The sequence below is a fragment of the Myiozetetes cayanensis genome, unplaced genomic scaffold, assembly GCF_022539395.1.
Source record: "Myiozetetes cayanensis isolate MyiCay16 unplaced genomic scaffold, myiCay2020 scf6-25, whole genome shotgun sequence".
Lineage (NCBI taxonomy): Eukaryota > Metazoa > Chordata > Aves > Passeriformes > Tyrannidae > Myiozetetes > Myiozetetes cayanensis.
The window spans coordinates 44,535,017-44,556,002 of record NW_026087853.1 but is presented as its reverse complement, the minus strand read 5'-3'; the positions used below and the strand labels follow the sequence as shown (position 1 = coordinate 44,556,002).

The window sequence follows — 20,986 nt, the reverse complement described above, 5'->3', positions numbered from 1 at the left end:
ACCCTGGGCCAGAAAATGCCACAAAGACAAGCACCTCTGTCTTCTATAGGAAGCATGCAATGAACTAGAACACTGTTGTAATCAGACTTACATCTTCTGCCCTATTGCTAAAGTGACAGCTTCATTACAGCATCTGCTCTGGAATGGGAAGAAGGAAGGAGACCTTGTGCTGAGTCCATCGGAAGTCAAGAGACCATGGACCAGATTTACATTTAGGCTGGGCAGTAAATCCTTCTGGTCAATTTGTGCCTTACTTGCTCTGCTCCAGAGCATTAGAACCTCTAGAATTCAAAGGTGAAAGGAGGACTCATCCAGAACAGTGCTGTGAAGGAAAGCAGCCATACCTGGCTGAAAGATGGCTGCCCAATTTCTTCTTGGCTTTCTTCACAAAGTAGTTGCAGATTTCTGTTATCTGCTCTCTCATCCATCTAATATCCTCAGGAATATCTGGGAGCCATTCCAGCAGCCTGTAAAGAGACCAGAGACAACCATTAGCTGGGCCCCATACGGGAACAGGATGAAAAGGATGCCAGTTTTGTATTCTTCTCAATTATTTTTAGTGACAAATGTGTTGAGGCATTTACACTACCATTCACAGAATGAAGGGGGAGAAGCTGTGAAGGTTGAGAACAGGCCAGAAGATTATTCTTAACATTTTCTGTCTGCACTTTCCATATTTTTCATCCAGTTTCAGATTTGGAAAGTGTTTTTCTCTAGCCCCTTTATCTGTAAGGAGACAGTTTGTGCAACTTTTCATAGGATACTTTATACTAAGAACAAGCCTGACAGAGGTGTCTTCCCAGCTGAGAAAGTAGAGTTGGAAATGGTTGGGACTACCCTACCCCTCACTCTAGAGGGAAACAACCTCTTATGTAGTTCCTAATTTCATTCCTGCACTCCCAGATCAGAAATCTCTCTCAAGGTTCAAAAATTTACCACCATTTTCTAAGGAAAGTTCCAGCACAGTCATCTTCCTTTGAGCTGGAAGTATTGGCAGTAACTAAATGATGCAGGAAGATAGGAAAAGTTTTGGGTTCTTGGTTTTTCTGTGTAGTTTGGGTTTTTTTGGGGGGTTGGTCTTTTTTTCCCTTATGTCTGGTAGTTTTTGGGAACTCCTTCCCCAGGAACTCTGGTACTGCAGAATTAGAGAGGATCCTACTCTTTGTCCATTCATGCTCCACCAGCTACATCAAACACTTCTCTACACTGGGAAGAGCCCTGCTGAGGGACCAGCTGAAGGTTTACCTGACAGTGAAGGAAACTGCAGACTCCAGAGGCAGCATATAGGGCACCATCATTGCCGTGGCCACGCGTACAGGCAGCATGTTGGTGAGGCCAGTCAGGAAACTTCTTCTTTCAGCACAAGCCTCCAGAAGAGCTGAAGACAGAAGAAAACATGGCTGAATCCCTCCAGTAGGTCTATCTCTTTCTTTGTCATACCCCAGAAGTTACCCAGCCTGAGGTCTCCCCTCCCCACCTTCCACATCTTAAGGAGGTATTGCTCAGTTTAGTGATTCCCTGAGCACAGCTGAGAACAACAGCTTTTAGCTCTATCAGACTCCAGAGGAGCAAGCAACAGGATTCCCTCCTCTCCTTACCATGAAGAACACTATCACAGGAGTCAACCTCTCCCAATCCAGCCCCAACAGCATAAGTTACAACTTTGTCTAAGAGACCCCCCAACTCTATCTAACCATAGCAAGTGCTGGTCCAGTTCCTGGATATGGCCAAGCCCAACCATAAGCAATAACCACACACTCCAGTGATCCTCTGAAGCAGACCAGGCAGAACAGGAACCTATGATCTCTTCCTTTGAATTATACCTTGATTCAGTCTGGGAGGCAGGTGTTCGAAGATGTGCTCTTCAACAACAGCAAGGGCAGTATTGTCCTCTAGTTGGTCCTCAGCTTCTGTTTCTTCCTCTTTCTTCTCTCCTGGGGGAGCTTCTATGGCCAGGAGAGGACGGGCAGGACTTGGACGATGAAGGAGACCTGAGAAGAGAAGTCATACTTTAAGGATTCAAACCAGCTGTCCTGCCTTGCTTGGCCTCTAGAGTATTAGTCCTCACTTCACCCCAACTCCCCTGAGGCCATACTCAGCCTCTTTAGCTTCCATCTGTTGTAATGCTTACCACAATGAGCTAGAAACCTTGCTGTTATAATTCTCTCTTTCCCCACCAGAAATTCTCACATTTCCCCTTTATGTTCTGCAGAGTGCTTTTTGGCAGAGTTTTGTTGCTCAAATCTGCCAGTCACCAATCTTGCAGGCAAGACTTCCCTCCTGCGGCGCAATCCACGCACACAGCTGTATGACCGTTGTTATCCCCAGTTATTTCCGTTCAAATACCGGAGCAGAAAGTGCCTGATCCACTGTCTATGGACACGAGGTGGCAGCAAGCACACACCCACCGCTACAGCAGCTGGAGGCAAGAGCCCAGGGCTGGCACATGGCAGCGGTGACACAGCAGCAAAGCCTCACAGCTGCTGAGAGCAGCATTACAAACAGCCCAGCTGCATGCGGAAAGGAGCAGGGTATCTGCAGCAGGTCCAAATGGCACTGGTTGGTGCCCAGCAACTGTGCTGGCAAATGCAAAGGTGACCACTCCACCTCTGCTTCCTGAAGAGCTGAAACAGCCTCATTCACGAAAATTCCACATCCCAGTATCTGAGGCACAGTTCAGTTCTGCACTTCCACCTTGCATATGCGCAGTCGACTACCCCCAAAGCCAAGGCACCAAGCCTGGTGAGTCAGGTGAGTCAGCCCATCCTACAACACCCAGTGCCTTACCATTCTTCTTCAGGAAGTGCAGTGCATCCTGATAGCCCTGCTTGCACATATCCCGCAGCACCTGTGGGCAGAGGAAGGGAAGAGTAAGTCATTTGGAAACTGGCTGAGCAGAGAAAACAGCCAGCTCAGTGCTGGCTTTAGAGGAATTCTCCTGACTCCTGAGCTATCCCAAGAACAAGTCTCATTCTTGCCAGCTCTTCCCAGGCTTTGAACAGGACTGGGAGGCATAATGATGAATACACTGGACATGGGAATCACAAGATAACTGAGATTGGAAGGGACACCTCTAATCCTACCTAAGTGTGGGCTTAAGAGTTGCAGCTACCTCATTTCCCCACTCTAAAGCTGATGCTGCTGTGGGTAGCCTTCAGCCAGTCACTCTGACAAGCAGCCCAGAATACCTGCAGATGCCAGGAAGGGCCACTGTGTTTGCAGATAAAGCCAGCTAAGACTAGAGAGGGGGTGGGAACAGACTTGCTCAAGTAATTCAGCACATGAATGCATGCTTATTATGCCCAAATGTCAGGGCTCTCTGGCATTTACATTTCCTCAGAAGCACGCAAAGCTGTTTGCAGTGCCACCTGCTCCACTCACACTTTTTAGGAGACAGGTACTGGCTTCAGGCTGGCAGCATCCTGACCTTAAAACATCCTCAAGTGCACACTGGTTCTGATGGCTGATACATCTTTGTCTAAAGTGAGCCTGATTTCTTGCCAGCTCTACTCTAAAGAGAGCAACATGGGTATAACTTCCCAAGTAACTGCTACCCCCTAAATTCCAGATGTTCTAGTAGCAAAAGCAAATCAATTCATCTATATGACCTTGTGCAGGTATTCAAGGTTTGCCAAGCCACTGGGTTGATAGTGTCAAGATTAAAAACTAGACAAACAGAAGATAAAAAACTAACAGTGTCTGCAATCTTCTGCTACAGTGCACAGCACAGCCAGTCCCCACGTACTGTCCCCCAAATTGTGGTGTATCCAGGAAACTCACCTGTGGCTCTGGAGGAAACAAGGCCTTTGAGAGGCGGTAGAGGTTGCGAAGGTTGAACTGGATGCTTGTATTGGTGACTCTCAGCTCATGCATGTTTGTGGAACTGTCCCGTGGACAGATATCACTCTCTCCCGAGAATGGAGACACTGTGATTGTGTTCTTCAGCTCGTATTGTGGCAAATTGTCAGAAATCCCTCCATCAACGTATCTCTGAAATCAAGACAAATGCAGCAATCTTCATTCTCCTAACTGATCAAGCAGCTCTTTTACTGTGCCCCTCTTCCTATTTGTGCCAAAAACTTGGGGAGAGTATGGAGTACATCCATAGAGTCAAAATGAGTGATAGCATAGCTATGTTGCCTATAATCTCTTTTTGCTATGTGCTTTTCTTCCTATGGTTGACTGTGTTGGTCGCAAGTATTAATAAGAAAAGCATATTCACTTGTGTGACTGCTGACTTACATCTCCTATGGGGTTTGACTACTGTCCAATTAATAATACACACCAACAACCACCTGAAGTGCAAATTAGCACTGATCTAAGCTGTCACACTGTGACATTGTGCCATTCTTCACTTGTGTTTAAAGTGCATAAGCTCAGACACAAGTCCCCACTGGCAGAAGGCTTGTTACCTAAGAGTGAAAACAACGGATTTGTTGCTAGCAGGTTTATCAAGCAGCAATCCCAACACATGCATACACATTGGGAATCAACTTGCTGTGGTGTGATAACAGAGCACATGGGACTTGGGTTTTCCTCTTAACAGGCACCCTCTTATCAGAGAATGTTCTGTACTTATATGCCATAAACACGTTTGTGTTACCCTTGCAGGAAGGGCAACCCCAGTAGCATGTTCTCAAAATATCCATTGTAAGCTATAATTCCACAAGGAGCTGAGCAAGACAATCCCTATCACAGGACTTTGGCAGAGTAAGCAATATGCAAAACCTAAAGGCAAAGAGATGTTGGTCAAGCCAAAAGAGCAGGAAGTTTGAGACCTTTGCACAGCAACAACTCCAGCTCTTGCAAACCTCAATTACCGAAGAGTTCTGTCAGTTTTGTATCACAGTTGATTCCTTCCCTTTGGACAGGTTCAAACAAATTATTATACAGGGGCTACAGAGTCCCATAGGTGGGAGCTGTAACATCTTTCAGCTCTCTGATGGGTGATGAGCTGAGCTAGTATGTCTAAACTCAGGCAGAGCATGGAAATGCTGACTGGGAGAGGAGGTGCTCCATTCTGCATCCCGCTTCCTGTTGTCTCAGGCAGAGTGACCATCAACAGCCTTCTGCTGCACAATGCCTAGGAAAACACCAGATGTGTTGCCTGGAGGATGCTTTGCAATTTGTTCTCTCTTGCTCTGGATGGAAGACAAGGCAGAACTCTCCAAGCGGCTCATCTGAGCCTGTAGAGCAGTTTGCAGGCCCTTAGGCTGAAAGCAATCAAGTTCAGCTATAGGAATCCACCTGGATTTGGACAGTGAAGAATGTGGAAGGGCAGGCTAGATTAAACTCAAGGATGAGTACACCCTCTCAGAAACCATAACATTTAGCTTGCTTACAGGATGCTTTCCAGACAACAGAGGTGCCAACAATTAGTTGAACCCTCTCCTCCTTCTCAAGTGGCCATCAGCACTCCCTAAGCCAAAAGCAACCACAGCCAACTGTCATTGTCATCCTTTCCCCAAAGCTGCTCCACTAAAAGCCAGACTAGGCATAGCTAGAGCTGGAAGACATCTGGCTGACTCCCTCTGCAAGGCAGAGATCACAAAAGGTTGAGTGGGAAAAGGACAGAGCAAAGCAGGCAGCATCACACTTTCTTTAAAGAGAAAGGAGGTAAGTGATTTTGCCACTTGAACAACACTAGTTTTGCAGTAAGGATGCAGAAAGACACGTTTCCCTGAGGGTGGCAGCATGAGTGCACGGATGCCACTAGAAAAAAGGCTCAACTACAGTAACACCAACGGGCAAAGCCTTCTCACTCCACAGAAAATCCAGGAGTACACGTGCACACCCTACTCTTTGATCCACCACTTCCCAAGCAATGCTGATTACCATTCTTTAGTAAAGCTCAGCTGCCACTTCTGTGGATTTGCCTGAACCTCCAGCAACCCAAGCCTAACCACTCTCCAGTCTCCCACAAAACCCTAAACAGCACAGAGCCAAGGCTGGAACCACCAACTGCTTGCAGGCATGAGCAGCAGCTTCAGGGGATGGTTTGTGGACTGGGGTGCCCACTTCCATTCCCTTATTGTGTCCTCCTGTGCACAGGGCCCCCTCACTCACATGATCTGACAATCAGCTTTGTGACCCTTGTTAGGGGTTCTCACCCACGTGCTGCAGACAGTTCACAGCTACAGCATGTGTTGACATGGGTCAGTTACCGACCCTTCTGCTCCTCAGTATTTAATTTTTTTTCCTCCCCCACCCATCTCCATCATCCACTCCATGGGGCTACCAGACCTCAGAGAAGCAAACACTGGAAAAAAATTAGGAGGAAGGCAGAATATGGATTTTGTACCTTGCACACAATCCTGTCACCTTGAAAACTGGTCCTTATGCCAGGCCTGTCAGTTTATCCTGTGGCAAATACAGTCACCACAGGCAAGCTAGGAACCATGCAGTCCTGTTTCAAAATCATTTCCCAAGCTCACACTCAACCCAATTTAACCTTTTCCCTTGTCAGCAACCCACTTCAGAGTCATGCTTTTCTGGGGAAGAGGTAGGAATTAATTTCTTCATCTCATATTCCCCTCCCCACCTTCCCCCATGAGAGGTCATCCCTCAGTGTGCCAAGGGCAGCTGCACATTCCAGAAACCCCAATGCTGTACAGAGTTTTGGAATTCTGAGATTTTTGGCTGATGCATACTGACCTCAATTAGCCTCAAAGAGGTGTAAGGCAAGAGCCCTGCTATGCTCCCACCAGCTATGAGGGAAAAGCCCTGGCTGCAGTTACTGAGCAAATACCAAACCATTAATGATTCTGTTGCTTCTCTGAAGGGCTGGACATTGGACATCTCTTCCAGGTCATTTCCCTGCCCAGCATGTTTACACAAGGCAAAAACAGCCAAGTTGCATATTATGCAGGAGCAAAACAGACCTCACTCTTAGGACACAGGTAGCAGTGGAAGCAGATTTGATGCTGTGCTCTGACAGAGGCATTTTGGTCAGACCCCTTTTGGGAAACCAGGACATACATACTTTAACAGCAGTTCTCCCTCTCCTTTTGACTGTTTAGTTTGCAAAAACCCTGCCTTTTAACCTGTGCATTAACCTACATAGCACAAGGGAGTGCAAGCTCAGCCAAGGCCCTTAAAGCCCTTTCTGTAATATTCAGAAATGCTCCAGATCTGCACGGCTTTCAAAACTTTTCATTTCTAACATGCAAACATGATGGGAGAATATGACCTTGGACAGCACTGGACAGGACTTAAAGAAAGCTCTGGCAGGCAGCAGAACCTTATTGTCAGAGAAAGGACAGGAAGAACTCCATGGAAAAGAGGGCTGGTATCCATACCACTAGTTAAAACCCCACAGAAAGTGTCAGGCACACGTTAGAGGCACATGACTTCTATCTGAGACCCAAGTTCTTTCCACGTGCAGATGGTTGGAGCCTCAGGGATGGAGAGCATTGTGCCATGCAGCCATGAGAACCATCTGCTAAGCCAGCCAGCCCTCACCCAGACTGCTATATATTACTATCATGTTAAATCCATTTATAGTCAACTGTGGGCAGCAGTGGAAAGAAACTTCCACTGTTGTAAAACATTTATTTGGGAAGTTCTCATGTCTCTTCAGGCTAAATGCTGCCAGCACACAAGCAATGAGACTGCCTAAACTGAGTATCCGCATTTCTGCCTTCTTATTCATTAGTATGTAACTTAATGAAGGACCATCTTAAGAGTCTTACTTACCACTCCACGCAAGGTTGGAGGTATCAGCCCACAGTAGACGGGGATAAAGGTGCTGCAGACACAGGCCTGAGGGAGAAAGAGATCCAGAATTTAAGAATCATAAAGCCCACTGAAACTATTACTCTTCTCAGAACATCACATGTGCTGACAATTATACCCCAGTATTAAGGACATTTGGAGATCAAGGCATTTCTGCCTAGCCCTCTGCAGTAAGTTTTCATTCACCTGGATCAGTTCCTCCTTGGAATTGAAGTCTGAAAGAATCACATTTTCTCCATCAGAAACTCGTGTCAGGGAAATACCCAAACGTCCTGCTGCAACCTCATGCCCATTCTCTGGCACAGTCTTGGACAGACAGATCCGAATGGTCTTCACCAAGTTGAAAGAGGGGTGGAGTGGGCCCAGGAACCTCTTCCGGGCTTCTTTCGACACCCGAATAATGCTGGCACCAGCCTCACCTGCAACGAGAGGAAGACAAATGCACCATGAAATGCTAGCAAAACAGTCTTCTCCTTTACAAAACCAGGCATGGAAAAGCCTCGTTCCCAGATTTACTCAGAGGTTTCTCCCCACTGACTGATATACAACCCAAAACAAGAGGCTGTTACAGGTGGTGTTACAGAAGTCATGGAAATTCGCTGTCTTGGCCCTCACGTGCCCCCATCATGAAGAGCTACCCTTCTCTCATGTATGTTTTACAAAGTCAGGGAAGATGATGAGCATCTGGCTAAGGCCTCACACTTTTTCTTAGATCCTGTTTCACTGGCCAATGCAGGGCTGGTGAAAACAGACTTAGAAGAGAAACAAGGCAGATACTTTAATAGCTTTAAGCTTATGGCTAAATCCACTAAAACCTTTCTAGTAATCATCTTTTTCCTGATGGGGAAAAAAGTCAAAGCTAAGCAAAAGTGCCAGTAAACAGGAATGTTGGTGCTTTCTGGCTAAGTGATCCCAATTCTGCTGTGAATGTGAGCCACATCTCAGGTGAGATGGACTAAAGCTCCATTAAGGATTTTGGGGACTCAGTGACTTACTGCATCCAATGCCACAGCACTAAAATAGGCCCTCATGGGAAGGATGACTCACAAAGGCACAACTGCTTTACCCTGTCACACAGGGACAAACACAGCACAAAAGGGAAGGCATCTGCTAAGCCCATTATCTCACAGTCACTAGGAGCCTGATCTGGCAAGCGCATCAGAGCTCTCCAGTGGGAAAGAAGGGATGGGAGGAAACAAAAACATCAACCTAAGCCAAACCCTCGATGTCCAGCATGTTGCCCTTTGCACACACTAACTGCTGCTCCCAAACACATCTCCTAGTCGTGGTGAGATACAACAGTCCCTGTCAGGAATATACTTGTGAGAAGAATTTAAAAACAAACAAACAAACAAATAAACAAAAGATTTCTCTCCAATGAAACTGAAGGTCAGTTCCTGGAGAAAGATGAAAGACTATCAGTTCAAGCCAACTGTAAGTCCCTCCATTTTGCTCTCCCACCCAGTCTTTCAATTGCAGAAAGGAGGCAACAGAATGAAAGAACTCAAGTTAGACCCAGGTTAATAAATACAATAAGATAAGAACAACACCCTCAATGCTATGTTGACACATCCCACTCTTTTGCAATACACGTGTGCCAGCAGCATGTTTTCCATCAATGCAGCCTGGGAACGTGATTCCGTGCTTAGGAAACCCATCAGCACCAGTAGCTAAAGCACGCAGAGAACTGGACCTTTGACCACGACCAGAGGCTCTGAGGTCAGGATTTTTAGGCACTGTGAGGTAGCAACTTAGCAGAAAAGCCAAAGTTCCCCCCTCTGAAGCAATATTTAGCACTGTAATCCCAGTCTTCAGTCCTAGAGCAATGTTTAGCAGTCTAATTCTGATCTTACTTATCAATTAGCAGTAAGCCATTGAGCTCAGCCTGTTCCAGATAGTAGCCACATGGTTCAACATCCTTCCCAACATGAAGGAAGTCAGCCTCGCAAGAAGTTACTTTATAAGCACCATGACATTAGCACTCATAATGCTCCCTAAGACACCTTTCACATCAGACAAGGGGAGGAAAGATACACAAAGAAACTGTGAAAAAGCCAAAAACCGAACAAATCCCAGCCCAGCACCTTGGCCACACGACCCCAGGAAACTCCTCTGCACTGAGTGCATTGCAGAGAATTGCTGGCTTAGCTGTAAAACCCAGTGGGAGGGTGGGTATTGAGCATGCAGCTGAGGAGAGACACCCTACATGCAGAGGCCATGCTTGGGGGGGTACGTCACCCAAGGGATGGTGCTTAGAGAAGGATCCTTTCAGGCTTGGCATTTCAATGTCCAGGAAGACTTGAAAACAACTGCAATTAAATTGAGGTTATGACTGTTTGAGCAAAAATGTGAGTTGGAAGTTTTTAAGAAAAACAAAAGAGGAAAGTCCCAACTATGCCAGGAAAAAAGACTGTCTCAGCATTGGAGGGGAGGCTTCAGTTGTAGCTGCCTGCTCTATCATCATTTCACACCCAAGAGGACAAAGTAAGAATTACTGCTAATTAGCTAATTAGCAATTTCATTCTTTGAATACTTTCTGGGTGTCTGTTGTTTTGGGTTCCTTCTATACACATGTGCATACATGCATACCCACAGGAGCTTTGAGGTATTCCTGTCTAAGGACATCTGTAATTCTGTTGGACTTCCTGGCTCACTTGCACCCAAGCATTGTGGAATGGTTTTGTGGGAAGAGATTGGCACAGGGTAACCTGCAGCACCACCAGCTTTCCTGGAAATAAGGAGAGCTGAGGGTTCAGCCAAAGAAGATGAGTTTACATAGCCAGATCCATGACAGACAACAAGCCCTCTTGGAAATACATTTGGGAGGAGACAGGAGAGGTGCCAGTGTTTTGATCCTATTACTACCAGAAGTACTATTCCAGGAAAACCAGCTCAAATTCTGCTCGCAGCCTGCTGGAGGAAGCAGCTGAATGAGAGGTGGTCAAGAGAAACAATTCCTACAGGGGTCAGCCACCAAAGTTGTCAATTATTACTAGGACTAGTTCGGTCCCAATACAGTTCACAGAAAACTTTCCCATGGTTTTTGATGTATCTGGTGATTCAGGACAGAGGGAAAAAAATAAATTTATATTTCCTTATTGAGGTACGTACCAAGGGGCAGAGACAATCCCTAATAGTTGGCAGTGCTTGCTGAGAAAGTATTTCATTCTTCTCAGACCAACCAATTAATTCAACACTTATCCCTGTACAGATTTACTAAGGCAATATTCCTCAAAAATTTGGATATGTGTAGTATTTAATTTTCACTAGAAAAAACATAACCCTCTTCATGCTTGTTCCCGTCACTGCCCCAGTGGGTGTCTCTGTATGTGAACCCAAGTATTGCAGGGCCATTGTCCTTATCTGAATTTCAGTTATGATGACGCAAAGGAGCATCACACAGTTGTGTCCTGAAACACCCCAACATGTCCCTTGCCAGGCAAAGGAAGCCAGCAGCTCCCCCTCTGCTGGTGACCTGTGATCCTGTGATCTGCAGTGGCTACAAGGGGCAAGATACTGTCACCCATGGGAAGACTCTGAAGGCAGCTGCTAGTTCACATTTCATTTTCAAGCTATGTCGAGCCAGCTTCACATTAGCTTCTTGACATAGCAAGATTGTTCCCTTAAAGAACTGTTACTTTGCCTCTAAACAGAAGATCTGAAGATCAGTCACCTAAAACTGATGCTTGCCAGGCAGTGGGGAAGACCCTTAACTGCACCTAAAAGCTCTGGGATAAAACAGAAAGGATATGTCAAGCCTGTGAAGCATGGAAGGATGAGGATGATTGCAAACCTTGAGCATCACACAGCAGGAGAGGGGACAAGTGGGGAAGAAGGGTCCCTTCAGACCCACTTCTTCAGCAGTAGAGCTTTTGCACTAAGGGCATCAGGATGGTCTGCTGTTGACATTAGATCACACTGACGTCCACTTGCCAGCCAGCAAAATGACAGATGACCCACAAAGTATTTCAAGTGGAAAAAAAAGCCAAAGACATAGACAAAAATAGGAGCAGAAAAAACAGGCTGAAGAGAGAGAGGGGCACTCTGGATATTCTACCCAGCAGCTCAACCATGACACTGCAATTCCCTGTGGGAGAGCTCCACTTCAGCACAAAGATCACCCTCTGCACCAGGGACATTCCCACTCCCTGGCTGCAGCAGTAAACAGGACGCAAACTTAAAGGAAAGGCTCTCCAACAGGGATGGAGAGCAGAGGATAGCACAGACAGTTGACAGATGAAGGGACAGCATCTCCCATCCCTGCTGGCAGGAAGCTAGGACAGAGAGGTCACACCCCAGACTGCAGATGTAACAACTTGTCTGGACTACTGGGGCAGGCAGGAAACTGTGGATCTTCACTAAACCTACTATCTCATTCAAAACCAACAAGAATTCAAATAGACTCCTTCCTACGCATCAGGAACACAGGACACACCACTCCTCCCTCCTCAGTCCCATTACCCAGGTAAGGCTTCAGACTGGGCAGACACACCAACAGCTTTGAAAGGAAGATAACCAGTAGAAGGAAGCACAGGTGTTTTTGGTATTCCTCCAGCACCCTGACAGCCCCATGCCTTGTTAGTTTGGGATCACATGATCTATGGATCTGTGAGCTATTGCTCATATTGCTGCAAAATTTTCAGGGCAGGAGTCAGCTCCTGTGTACTGTAACCAGGAACCCCATTCCAGAGCTGTTTAAGTTCTGCTGTCTGCTCCAGTGATGTTTGTGTGATACTCAGCACAGATGCTCCCTGTAAAAGTCCTCAGCTACAACCTTCACACAGCTTTCAACTCAGAGGGTTGCTGAGCATCACTGGAGTTCTTGTATTTCTCATTGGTAGATCCCAGTCCAGATCTGAATTTAGGACTAGGATGAGTCAGAAGGAATTTACTATCGTGATCTTCCCCAAGGTTAATGTATCTTGGTTGTGTGTCCCCGGCTATTTCAGCTGTTCCTGTACCTCATCCCTGAAAGAGCTAAAAGTCAGTCTCTAATGGTGAGCACAGGTTTCAGGAGAGCTGTCCCACATTCTTCCTGGGCACAAATCCTCAAGCTGCTCCAGAACAGCATGCACAGCTCTTGCACTTGCCTCTTCTCCGAGTACCAAAAGTAAGCAATACACCCACTTTCCTGCCTGTCCTCTCCCAGGAGATGATACAGTCCCCTAAGGATAACACAGGCCTGTCACCAGCCCACAAAACGCAAAGCTGTAAACAAGAGGAACCAAAACAAAAGTCTGCAAGCTGACATCTAGAAAACGATTAACAGAGAACTTTAATGGATGTTTCCTCACAGGTAGCTCAGATAATCAGAAAGGGCCTGTTTGTTCACCCCAAGGAGCAGTGCACAGCAATGTGCCAGTGACCCAAGGACAACCCCAATTCTTGTGGGCAATGACCTCAGTCTGTGAAAGATCCCACTGCCTGGGTGGACTTCTGTTCCTCTTCCCACAAGCACACTGAAGCAACCCTGTTTCCACTCATTGTCCCAAGAGAACAAGAACCAGACAGCATTTCAGCTGAGCTGAACGAAGGCCAACTTGTCCTGAATGGGAACCTGACCCAAGAGGTTCTGTGAGGAGCTATCAGAGAGGCTGAATGGATGTCAAAGGAGAGCCAAAGAAGGCCCAAATCCATGCCAGCAGGAGGTAAAGAGCAATATCGTACAATTCACCTTGAATGACATGTTCAGGTGACAGGTGTACCCCACCACTGGAGGAAGTTCTTTAATTTCAGTCTGAAACCCTGGACAGATGCCTAAAAGCATTGGGAATGGAACTCACTTGCCAGAAGTTGTAAAACTGCCACTAATTAACAAAGACAAAACACTAATTTTTAAACATTTGAGGCTGGGGGTGGCAGTTAGCAGTTAGTACCCTTAAGGGCACCAGTTGTTTTCACATCTGTGTACATCTTCCTGTAATGCAGTAATATTGAGACACACCATGTACCAGAACAAGCTGTTCTTCTGGGACTTCCCTAATTTTTGTTGTTCTGAGATATATTAATTTGTATTTATTTAAAGGTTTTCACTCAATCCTTCTCTTCATCTATTTTGCCATCAGATAAGAAACAGTTCAGCCCACTTGGCTCCAGGTAAGAGATACAGGAAGGAAGCTTTTTATTTTTAGTGATACATAGGAGGCAAACAACTCCCCCCACAGCCCCACCCACTCAGTCTGCAGGCAGCCCTACTGTTTGACGAGCTGTTCCCTGTGGCAGATAACCCTTCTCATCAAGGGTTACCTACAGGGATTTGACTTCAGAGTTCAAACAAACGATTTTGCACAGGAGATTTCTTAGAAGGCCTGGCCACCAGCTGTACATAATGGTCTTTCTCCCCTTTGCTCAGGAGTGAGCAGCACTGACACATTCCCTGTTGGAGTAACTCCTAGGGATCCCTATCAGACTATGGTAAGCAACGCCTCTTCCGACCTTCGGGGTGGGGCTGGTGCAAACACCGAGAGGAAGAGACAGCTTTTCAAGTAGGGCCAGCTCTTGCAGCCAGAGGCGGATGCTGAAGGAAGGGCTCAGCCCACAACACTTTCTGGCTCATATTCTTACTGCTCAGCATTGCAAAGTCTAAACACAAACTGTGTTTAGCCCAAGACACAGCCTGCAGGAAGAGGGCTAAGTAAACCCAGATCACCTGCAACTAACTCAGAACCAGCAGCCTCCCTCTTATTAATGTGTTTGTTCCCAAGACATTTTTTTATTTCAACTAAAATTTGGGAAAAAAAAAAAAAAAAGAAAAAAGCTGTCAGTCATTTCATCTGTTAAGTAAAGCCAAACCAAAAGGAGACATTTTTCCCCTTTGAGTCAAAAGAGATGGTTATTTTGTGTGCTCTAGATTCCAGTTAATAGACAAACCAGAACTATTGCCACATGCTGGATATGGAGTGCATAAGGAGAAGATCTGCTTTTAAGGTGCCAAGGTTTTTACCTCTTGCACTGAGCAGCTCACCAGGCAGCCCATAATGACTGCCTCCTGCCTGTCCATCCACCAGTACCTACAGGGTAGGACCCCCATGCAAGCCAAAGAGCAGCTGCAGCGTTCACACCTCACTTCTGCTTTGTGCAGAAGCAAACAGGCTTTGGGAGAGAAGGCACAAGAGCTGCCAGGCTTGATTGTATGTCTCCAGCCTCACCAGGCGACTGCTGTTCTGCAAGCTGAGACTTGCTTTGTTTCTGTGGTCAGGACGGCAGCATTTATTTTTGCAACACAAATCAGAAAAGAGAGCAGCTGCTACTGAGAAACAATCAATAGGAAGGCCAGGAGGCAACTCAGTTCAGGCAGACAGCCAGGATCATCTGTCACAACCACAACAGCAATCCCCACTCGCCTAATCTTCCTCTACTGTAATTCCCTAATACAAGGCTTAATGCTGCATTTCTGTTCATACCATTAGAGAGAAATTAGATGCCATAACAGTGCATGAAAAGGAAAAGTTTCTCAGGACCCCAGGCAAGCTATACCGAAAGCCATGTTCCGCCCTCATCCATCCATCAATCCCATCAGTGCACTATAGTGCAACTGAAATTGCTTGGGATGACAAGAAAAGGGGATTCACAGGGTAAGAGAAGGTGCAGCTCAGGTCCTAGCTGCTCACTCTGAACCAGAGCAATGCTGAGTTTGAGGTAATTTTTTTAAAAACAAGTACTCATCCAGAGAAAGTTAGTGGAGGGGAGAAACAGACCAAAAAACATGTTGTAATGATGAGAAATTACCTTTTTCCTCGGGCTTTCACAGAGACAAAAGTGGAACCACATCCAACTCTCAACTTTATTCACCTGAGTGAAAACGACTAACATAAATAGTCATTGTTATTCTGAACAGGAACAAGTGCAGAAAGATCAAGCCTCACCCATGTGCACAATGTTACACACATATATTCCACATTCACTTCTCAGGGTCAGTTTGCAGGATGACACTACACACAGTCCCCCTAGAGAAAATTGCAATTTTTCCACTTCACTAGAGGTAAGATGTTTTGGAAAGACATCAGGGCCTGAGAGTACCTTTGCCAGGCACCACAGATCCACAAAGACAAAAGGTAAAGCAAGCAATCATCATTTCTATTTCCACTTTAAAGAAAGAGCTGCCATTCCAGCAGCCCTTCAGCTTTATCACGCACCAGCCATTGCCCTCAGCTGGTTCACCAACACCAAAGCAAGGCCCACACACAGCTTTTGGTGGCTTTCAGCCTAATCCCCACTGAATGCTTTCCTGTGTGCTTGCAGGTGGCAATTGTTTCACGTCCAGAGACACCAGAGGCACGGTTAGCTCTGCCACAAACCTGTCCTTCTCCCTCTCCTTTCCCACTGTACACGTGCGTGGCTGCTAAAACCCTGACACAGAACGAAAACAATGGCCCCTAAGTCCTCTACTGGCTCTCAGCCTGCATCATGCCCAGCTCTCACGCTTTCATGGCCGGCCAACTGCTCCAATCCGTGCCAAGCACCTCCCTGAGCACCTGCAAGCACACTGCCCGCTGTGCCATCACACGCAGGCATGTTCTGTGTCACCTTACACCCCAAACTCTTCCCCACTAGCCCTAGCATGAGCAGGGCAGGCTCCAGCAAGGAAGTGAGAACGGGAAACTTCGTCCCAAAGCAGAAGGGCACACACACTTTGCTCTAGAATGAATCTCATTCTATTGGAGCAGCTTCAGGCAGACCACAAGGTAAGCTGCATGCCTTGGGAGTCATGACAGGAATACCTGAAAACTCTTGCTACCTTTCTTCCACAGCAGTGGTCACCAAGCCACCAGCAACCAAATTATTTGAGTTCTTAAAACAACCGTGTGAACAGGACAGGAGCTACTCACAGAGGGTTGCACAGACCCCTGCAAGGGAAGAGCCTCTGCTTGACCCTTCCTATGAGGCTGAGCAGCACCCAAACACGAACAGCAAGACAGATGTAGCCATGTCCACCTGAAGCTCACACACAGAGAACGAACTCTGTGTGCAGAAGTACAGATAATAGTTAAATGCTTACTTTGTTCCCTTATTTTACCACCACCACCACTATGTATGAACACTGGGCTAGAGAAAATAGTTTAACTCCCTCTGTGTTAACAGCTCACTCGGAAACAGGACTCCAACCTTCTCCATGAATGCCATAACTATGGCAGCCTGAATCCACACCCTGCCTCCATGATACACTGGAATAACATTTTTTTGCCAGGCCCAGCACTGAATCAGCAGCATTCAGTAAAGCCAGCAAGTGCAGCTATTCTAATTAACATATGTAAAGGGCTACCTAATTCATTTACACCCTCAGATGCCACCTCCTCTATTTCAGGATGCTAAACTAGATAATCCACAGGAGTGGCAGCTCAGAGACACTTGCAGAACCTCCAAAGGATTGGTATTCAATCCTTTAAATCCTAAGCCTAAAAAAGGCCTCCAAACCCAGAATCCATCCAAACAAACTGCAGTGTATGAAGAGGAAGAAAATGGTTCATTCTCAGAAGAAGTCTGCCAGGTGAGCATGCCCAAAAGCCTGGGAAACAGCTACAGAAGGCACTTTGTGAAGTTTGCAGATTCCAGACATCTTGTCAGGGAGAAGTCACTAATGTGGATTTGGTCTTCATCTGTACTAATAGTTTCAGTTCTGGGCAAGTGCCAGAGGACAGCACAGAGCCCTGTGCTCTGCTAAAACTACCAGCTTCCACACCTGACATATCCCAAGCACCAAGAACAAAGAGTGTGCCACCCACCCAGACTTGTCACCACTGGGATTGCATGAAGCTTGGCTGTTCCTTGGCTTGTTCCAAGCCTTTTAGCTGGGGTACAGTGTCTCCAGAAACAGAGGGCAGCTCTCCCAGATATGCTGATCTGCAGTACAGTGTATCCCCAGGGACAGGATTAGGACTGTCACAAGCAGCTATTGAATCACAAGTGCCAAACTCTCTCCTCCCTTCCTCTGGCCTTTATAGCTACAACAAGCTCCAGCATCTTTTCTACACTCCCAGCCTCACCAATCCCCTCCTTCCTATGTGCACCTTGGAAGGTATTTTCTACTGCCCCAGACCTTATCACTTCAAGGATACGTTCTGCCTTTTCCCAGGGACATAGACTTATTTAGGGCCTTCCACATGGAATTATTTCACTACCCCTCGTTTCACTTGCTTGACAAGGAACACAACCCAAGGCAAACACACATACACAGGCTCTGCTGACTCCCACGTACTTGAAGGCACATCCTGACTTTCACCTCAAGTCCCAGGAACACTTGGCAGAAGGGAAAAGGACAGGTATTAGAGCTGGGCAACGGAAGTGCAGAAGTGCAGAGAATTCAATGGAAAAGTGGTAACCAGTTTGGAATCCACCAGCAGGATTTGTATTGTGGAGAGCAAGGTAGACAGGAGTCACCCACTCACACAGCTCTTTAGAGTAGGAGATTTCTAAGGCTTTGCAAAGGCCCTGTGATTAGAAGGCTTGTCCATTCCCATCTCCAGAAAGAAGGAATGCTGACCAAATTGCTGTTTCTCCAGCCCTTGCATGGTCCCTATCAAGTACAGTACAACAGAAGCATAGCAGAGAAGAAAATCCTCTCCAGCCAAGCCTGAGAACGTTTCATTCATGCTTCAGGAAAGGCACAGAGTGGAACAAGGAAAAACCCCCAGTGAGCAGTGGCCTGACATCAGAGTACAATCATCCCAAGCTCAGGGTGCTGGAGGGTAGCACGGCCCTCACACAGACAGGAAACAAACACCATCAGCTACTGCACATGCAGGCAGAGCTCCTGTGACCACTACAGCAGCAAGGGTTTGGAACTGGATGACACAGCAAGGAATCCGAGGAAGGTATCTTGATTTATCAGGACTAAACTTCCGAACATAATCAGTAAGCAGACATAGGATCCTGAAGAGCATGCAACAGCTTCTTCTATTTTCTAAGGAGGCCTTGCAGTTGCCTTGAAGGGTTGGGGAGATAAGGGGCAGAAAGAAGTGGAACAGCCTGGACGTGCTACAAGTTCAAGACACATTCTGAACCTGTGGGTAAGAAGAATGACCACGCAAAGACCTCTTGTGCTGTTGCCACTGACACTGCACAGCTGCTGCTGTGTCTGACAGAGCAAGGCTGGGCACCAAGCTGCTCTGCACACTTGCTGTCTCAGTGGGGTGCCCAAATAATATACACATGCATTGCTAGGACTACAATTTTCCCTAGAAGTGGCTATTTGGCTTCCCTTGCCCTCATCCAATGAGATGCCCAAAAGAGCACCTTTCCTCACAAGAGCCTCCTTACTAGGGCAGGCAGACAGCAGGAACAAGCTCCTTCCCTCCCAACAGAGGGTATTGCAGGGTGCTCTGGCTGCCAGCTTACTCCACTGGACACCTGATCCTGCAGCCCTGTGACTGCTGAGGGCACTGATCCAGGCTCAGCACCTCCTCCACCAAGGCAGGGAACATTTCCAACTACGTCGGCACAGAGCATCTCCCCGCTCACCTCTATTTTCCACCACAAAAAGCAACTTTACCACTTCCAGGGAGCACCAGACAGTTCCCCATGAATTACATCCACATCTCCACGTATATACATAAGGGTATTCCTCCTTCCATTGACTGGGCTGTGGCTACTGAGCTGCACAACTTTTTCCCCAGGTAAGGCCTCTGCAGGAGGTACAAGCGGCCATGTCCTTTCAAGGGAGGGACTTGACTTTTGAGATGCCCCAGATGCTACGAAGCTTTCCTTTGTGTCCCCAGGGAGATTCATACTCCCTTCACACAGTCACACAAGGCAACATCACATATACTTCCGCTAGGATAAGCATCATGATTCATGCTTTGACCAGCATAAACTGGCACTGCTCTGAGGACTCCACAGACTCTAAGCTGGTTTATTTCCCTCTCTCAATCTGGGATTTGGTATTAAGACTATACAACACACAAAAAATCTCCATGACCAGCCCTTAAGCCTTTGCATGCACTTCATGCAAACTGCAGAAGCACAACATTTAAGATGCTGCTGTCGCTAATTATCTCAGTTTCAAAAGGTGAAAGGCTTTGGGGTTTTTGTTGTTGTTTTCGGTTGATTGGGGTTTTTTCCTCCTTCTATCCAATAGAAAAAGTCTCTCCAGTTCAGCAGTGTATTCCCTGGTGGTCACGTGGTGACAGCTGACAAGCAAACTCTAATGTCAAATAACTGTCACTTCATCTCAGGGCAAGCCTGAGACAGAGCCCTGGCCCTAAGACACCAGTTAAAAATAATTAAATAACTAAACCCTATAAACAACCCAGGAAGAGTTCTCCACAGAACATCCCAAACAACACTACTCAGCCTAGCAGATCTATGGCCTTTCTGTATTCTTAGTACTAGAAGCACCCCCTCATCTTGCTTTATCATTTTCTGCCCACTTTGTCATGCTTTTAGGAGAACAGCTACCTTCCACGTGGGGGTTTGATAGCCAGTTTTGCCTTTGACAGCAGAACCCACCTCTTCCCCCGAAAATAGAAGCAATTCAGCAGTTCCAACCCACGCACAGAAAGCTGTATAGGACAACACTCACATGCAACACAGACAATTGAGATGCTGTTGGTTAACTATGAGTCAGAAGCACAGGCTGGGGCCTTAGCATCAGCTCAAAGACAGCTTTTCAGTGACTACAGCTTCACATCCCATCATTCATCCAGGTTGCTACGCTCCCAAAGTGGGCACGCAAATCCCATACGGCTCACCAAAATAAGATGATTCAAGACCCTTAAAAATATATTCCCTATTCAGTATTGAAGATTTAAGAATCCAATATTTTAGCATTCCTCATGACTGAAAGAGAACAGTCTTGTCATGTCACATAAGCCAGTTTTCCTCATCCAGGCCAGTGACCTAAGGATTTATACAGACAGGTAACCATCCTTGGAGCTCCAGGCCTAGAGTTTATAAAAAGCTGCGGGATTTGCGGCATGCATAAGAAGGAGACTGCAAAGTTAGCACAAAAGCACCTTTCGCTTGCTTGGCATATCCAGGTGCATGACCTGGTGTGCTAGACTCCAACAGCCCCAGGAGAAGACACAGGTGTGACAGGAGGCTATTTTCCAGAAAATCCTTGAGGTAAGAAGCGATTCACTGGAGTATGAAGCTACAACACTGCAGTATGCACAGTCAAGTAACATGTAAACACATGAGACTTTGCTCAATGCACCCTGATAGCCACACAGATTATTCTGGTGGAAAAACAGCAATGCTTTTTCACATCAGCAAACAGAAGAACCTCAAAGCTGGAGAGAGCACTTCCGATGCAGGA

The 20,986-nt window shown here is 46.6% G+C and overlaps 1 protein-coding gene across 1 annotated transcript in view; it reads right to left on the bottom strand.

Moving 5' to 3' along the window:
• PNPLA2 (patatin like phospholipase domain containing 2) overlaps positions 1–20,986 on the bottom strand; it is a 29,873-nt gene that overhangs the window by 5,827 nt on the left and 3,060 nt on the right. The window contains exons 2-8 of the mRNA XM_050337098.1: positions 7,921–8,153; positions 7,696–7,761; positions 3,781–3,990; positions 2,788–2,848; positions 1,824–1,991; positions 1,246–1,378; positions 345–467 (exon numbers count right to left, since the gene is read on the bottom strand). Of these exons, the coding sequence (XP_050193055.1) occupies positions 345–467; positions 1,246–1,378; positions 1,824–1,991; positions 2,788–2,848; positions 3,781–3,990; positions 7,696–7,761; positions 7,921–8,153 (994 nt within the window). The remainder of the gene's footprint in view (positions 1–344; positions 468–1,245; positions 1,379–1,823; positions 1,992–2,787; positions 2,849–3,780; positions 3,991–7,695; positions 7,762–7,920; positions 8,154–20,986) is intronic.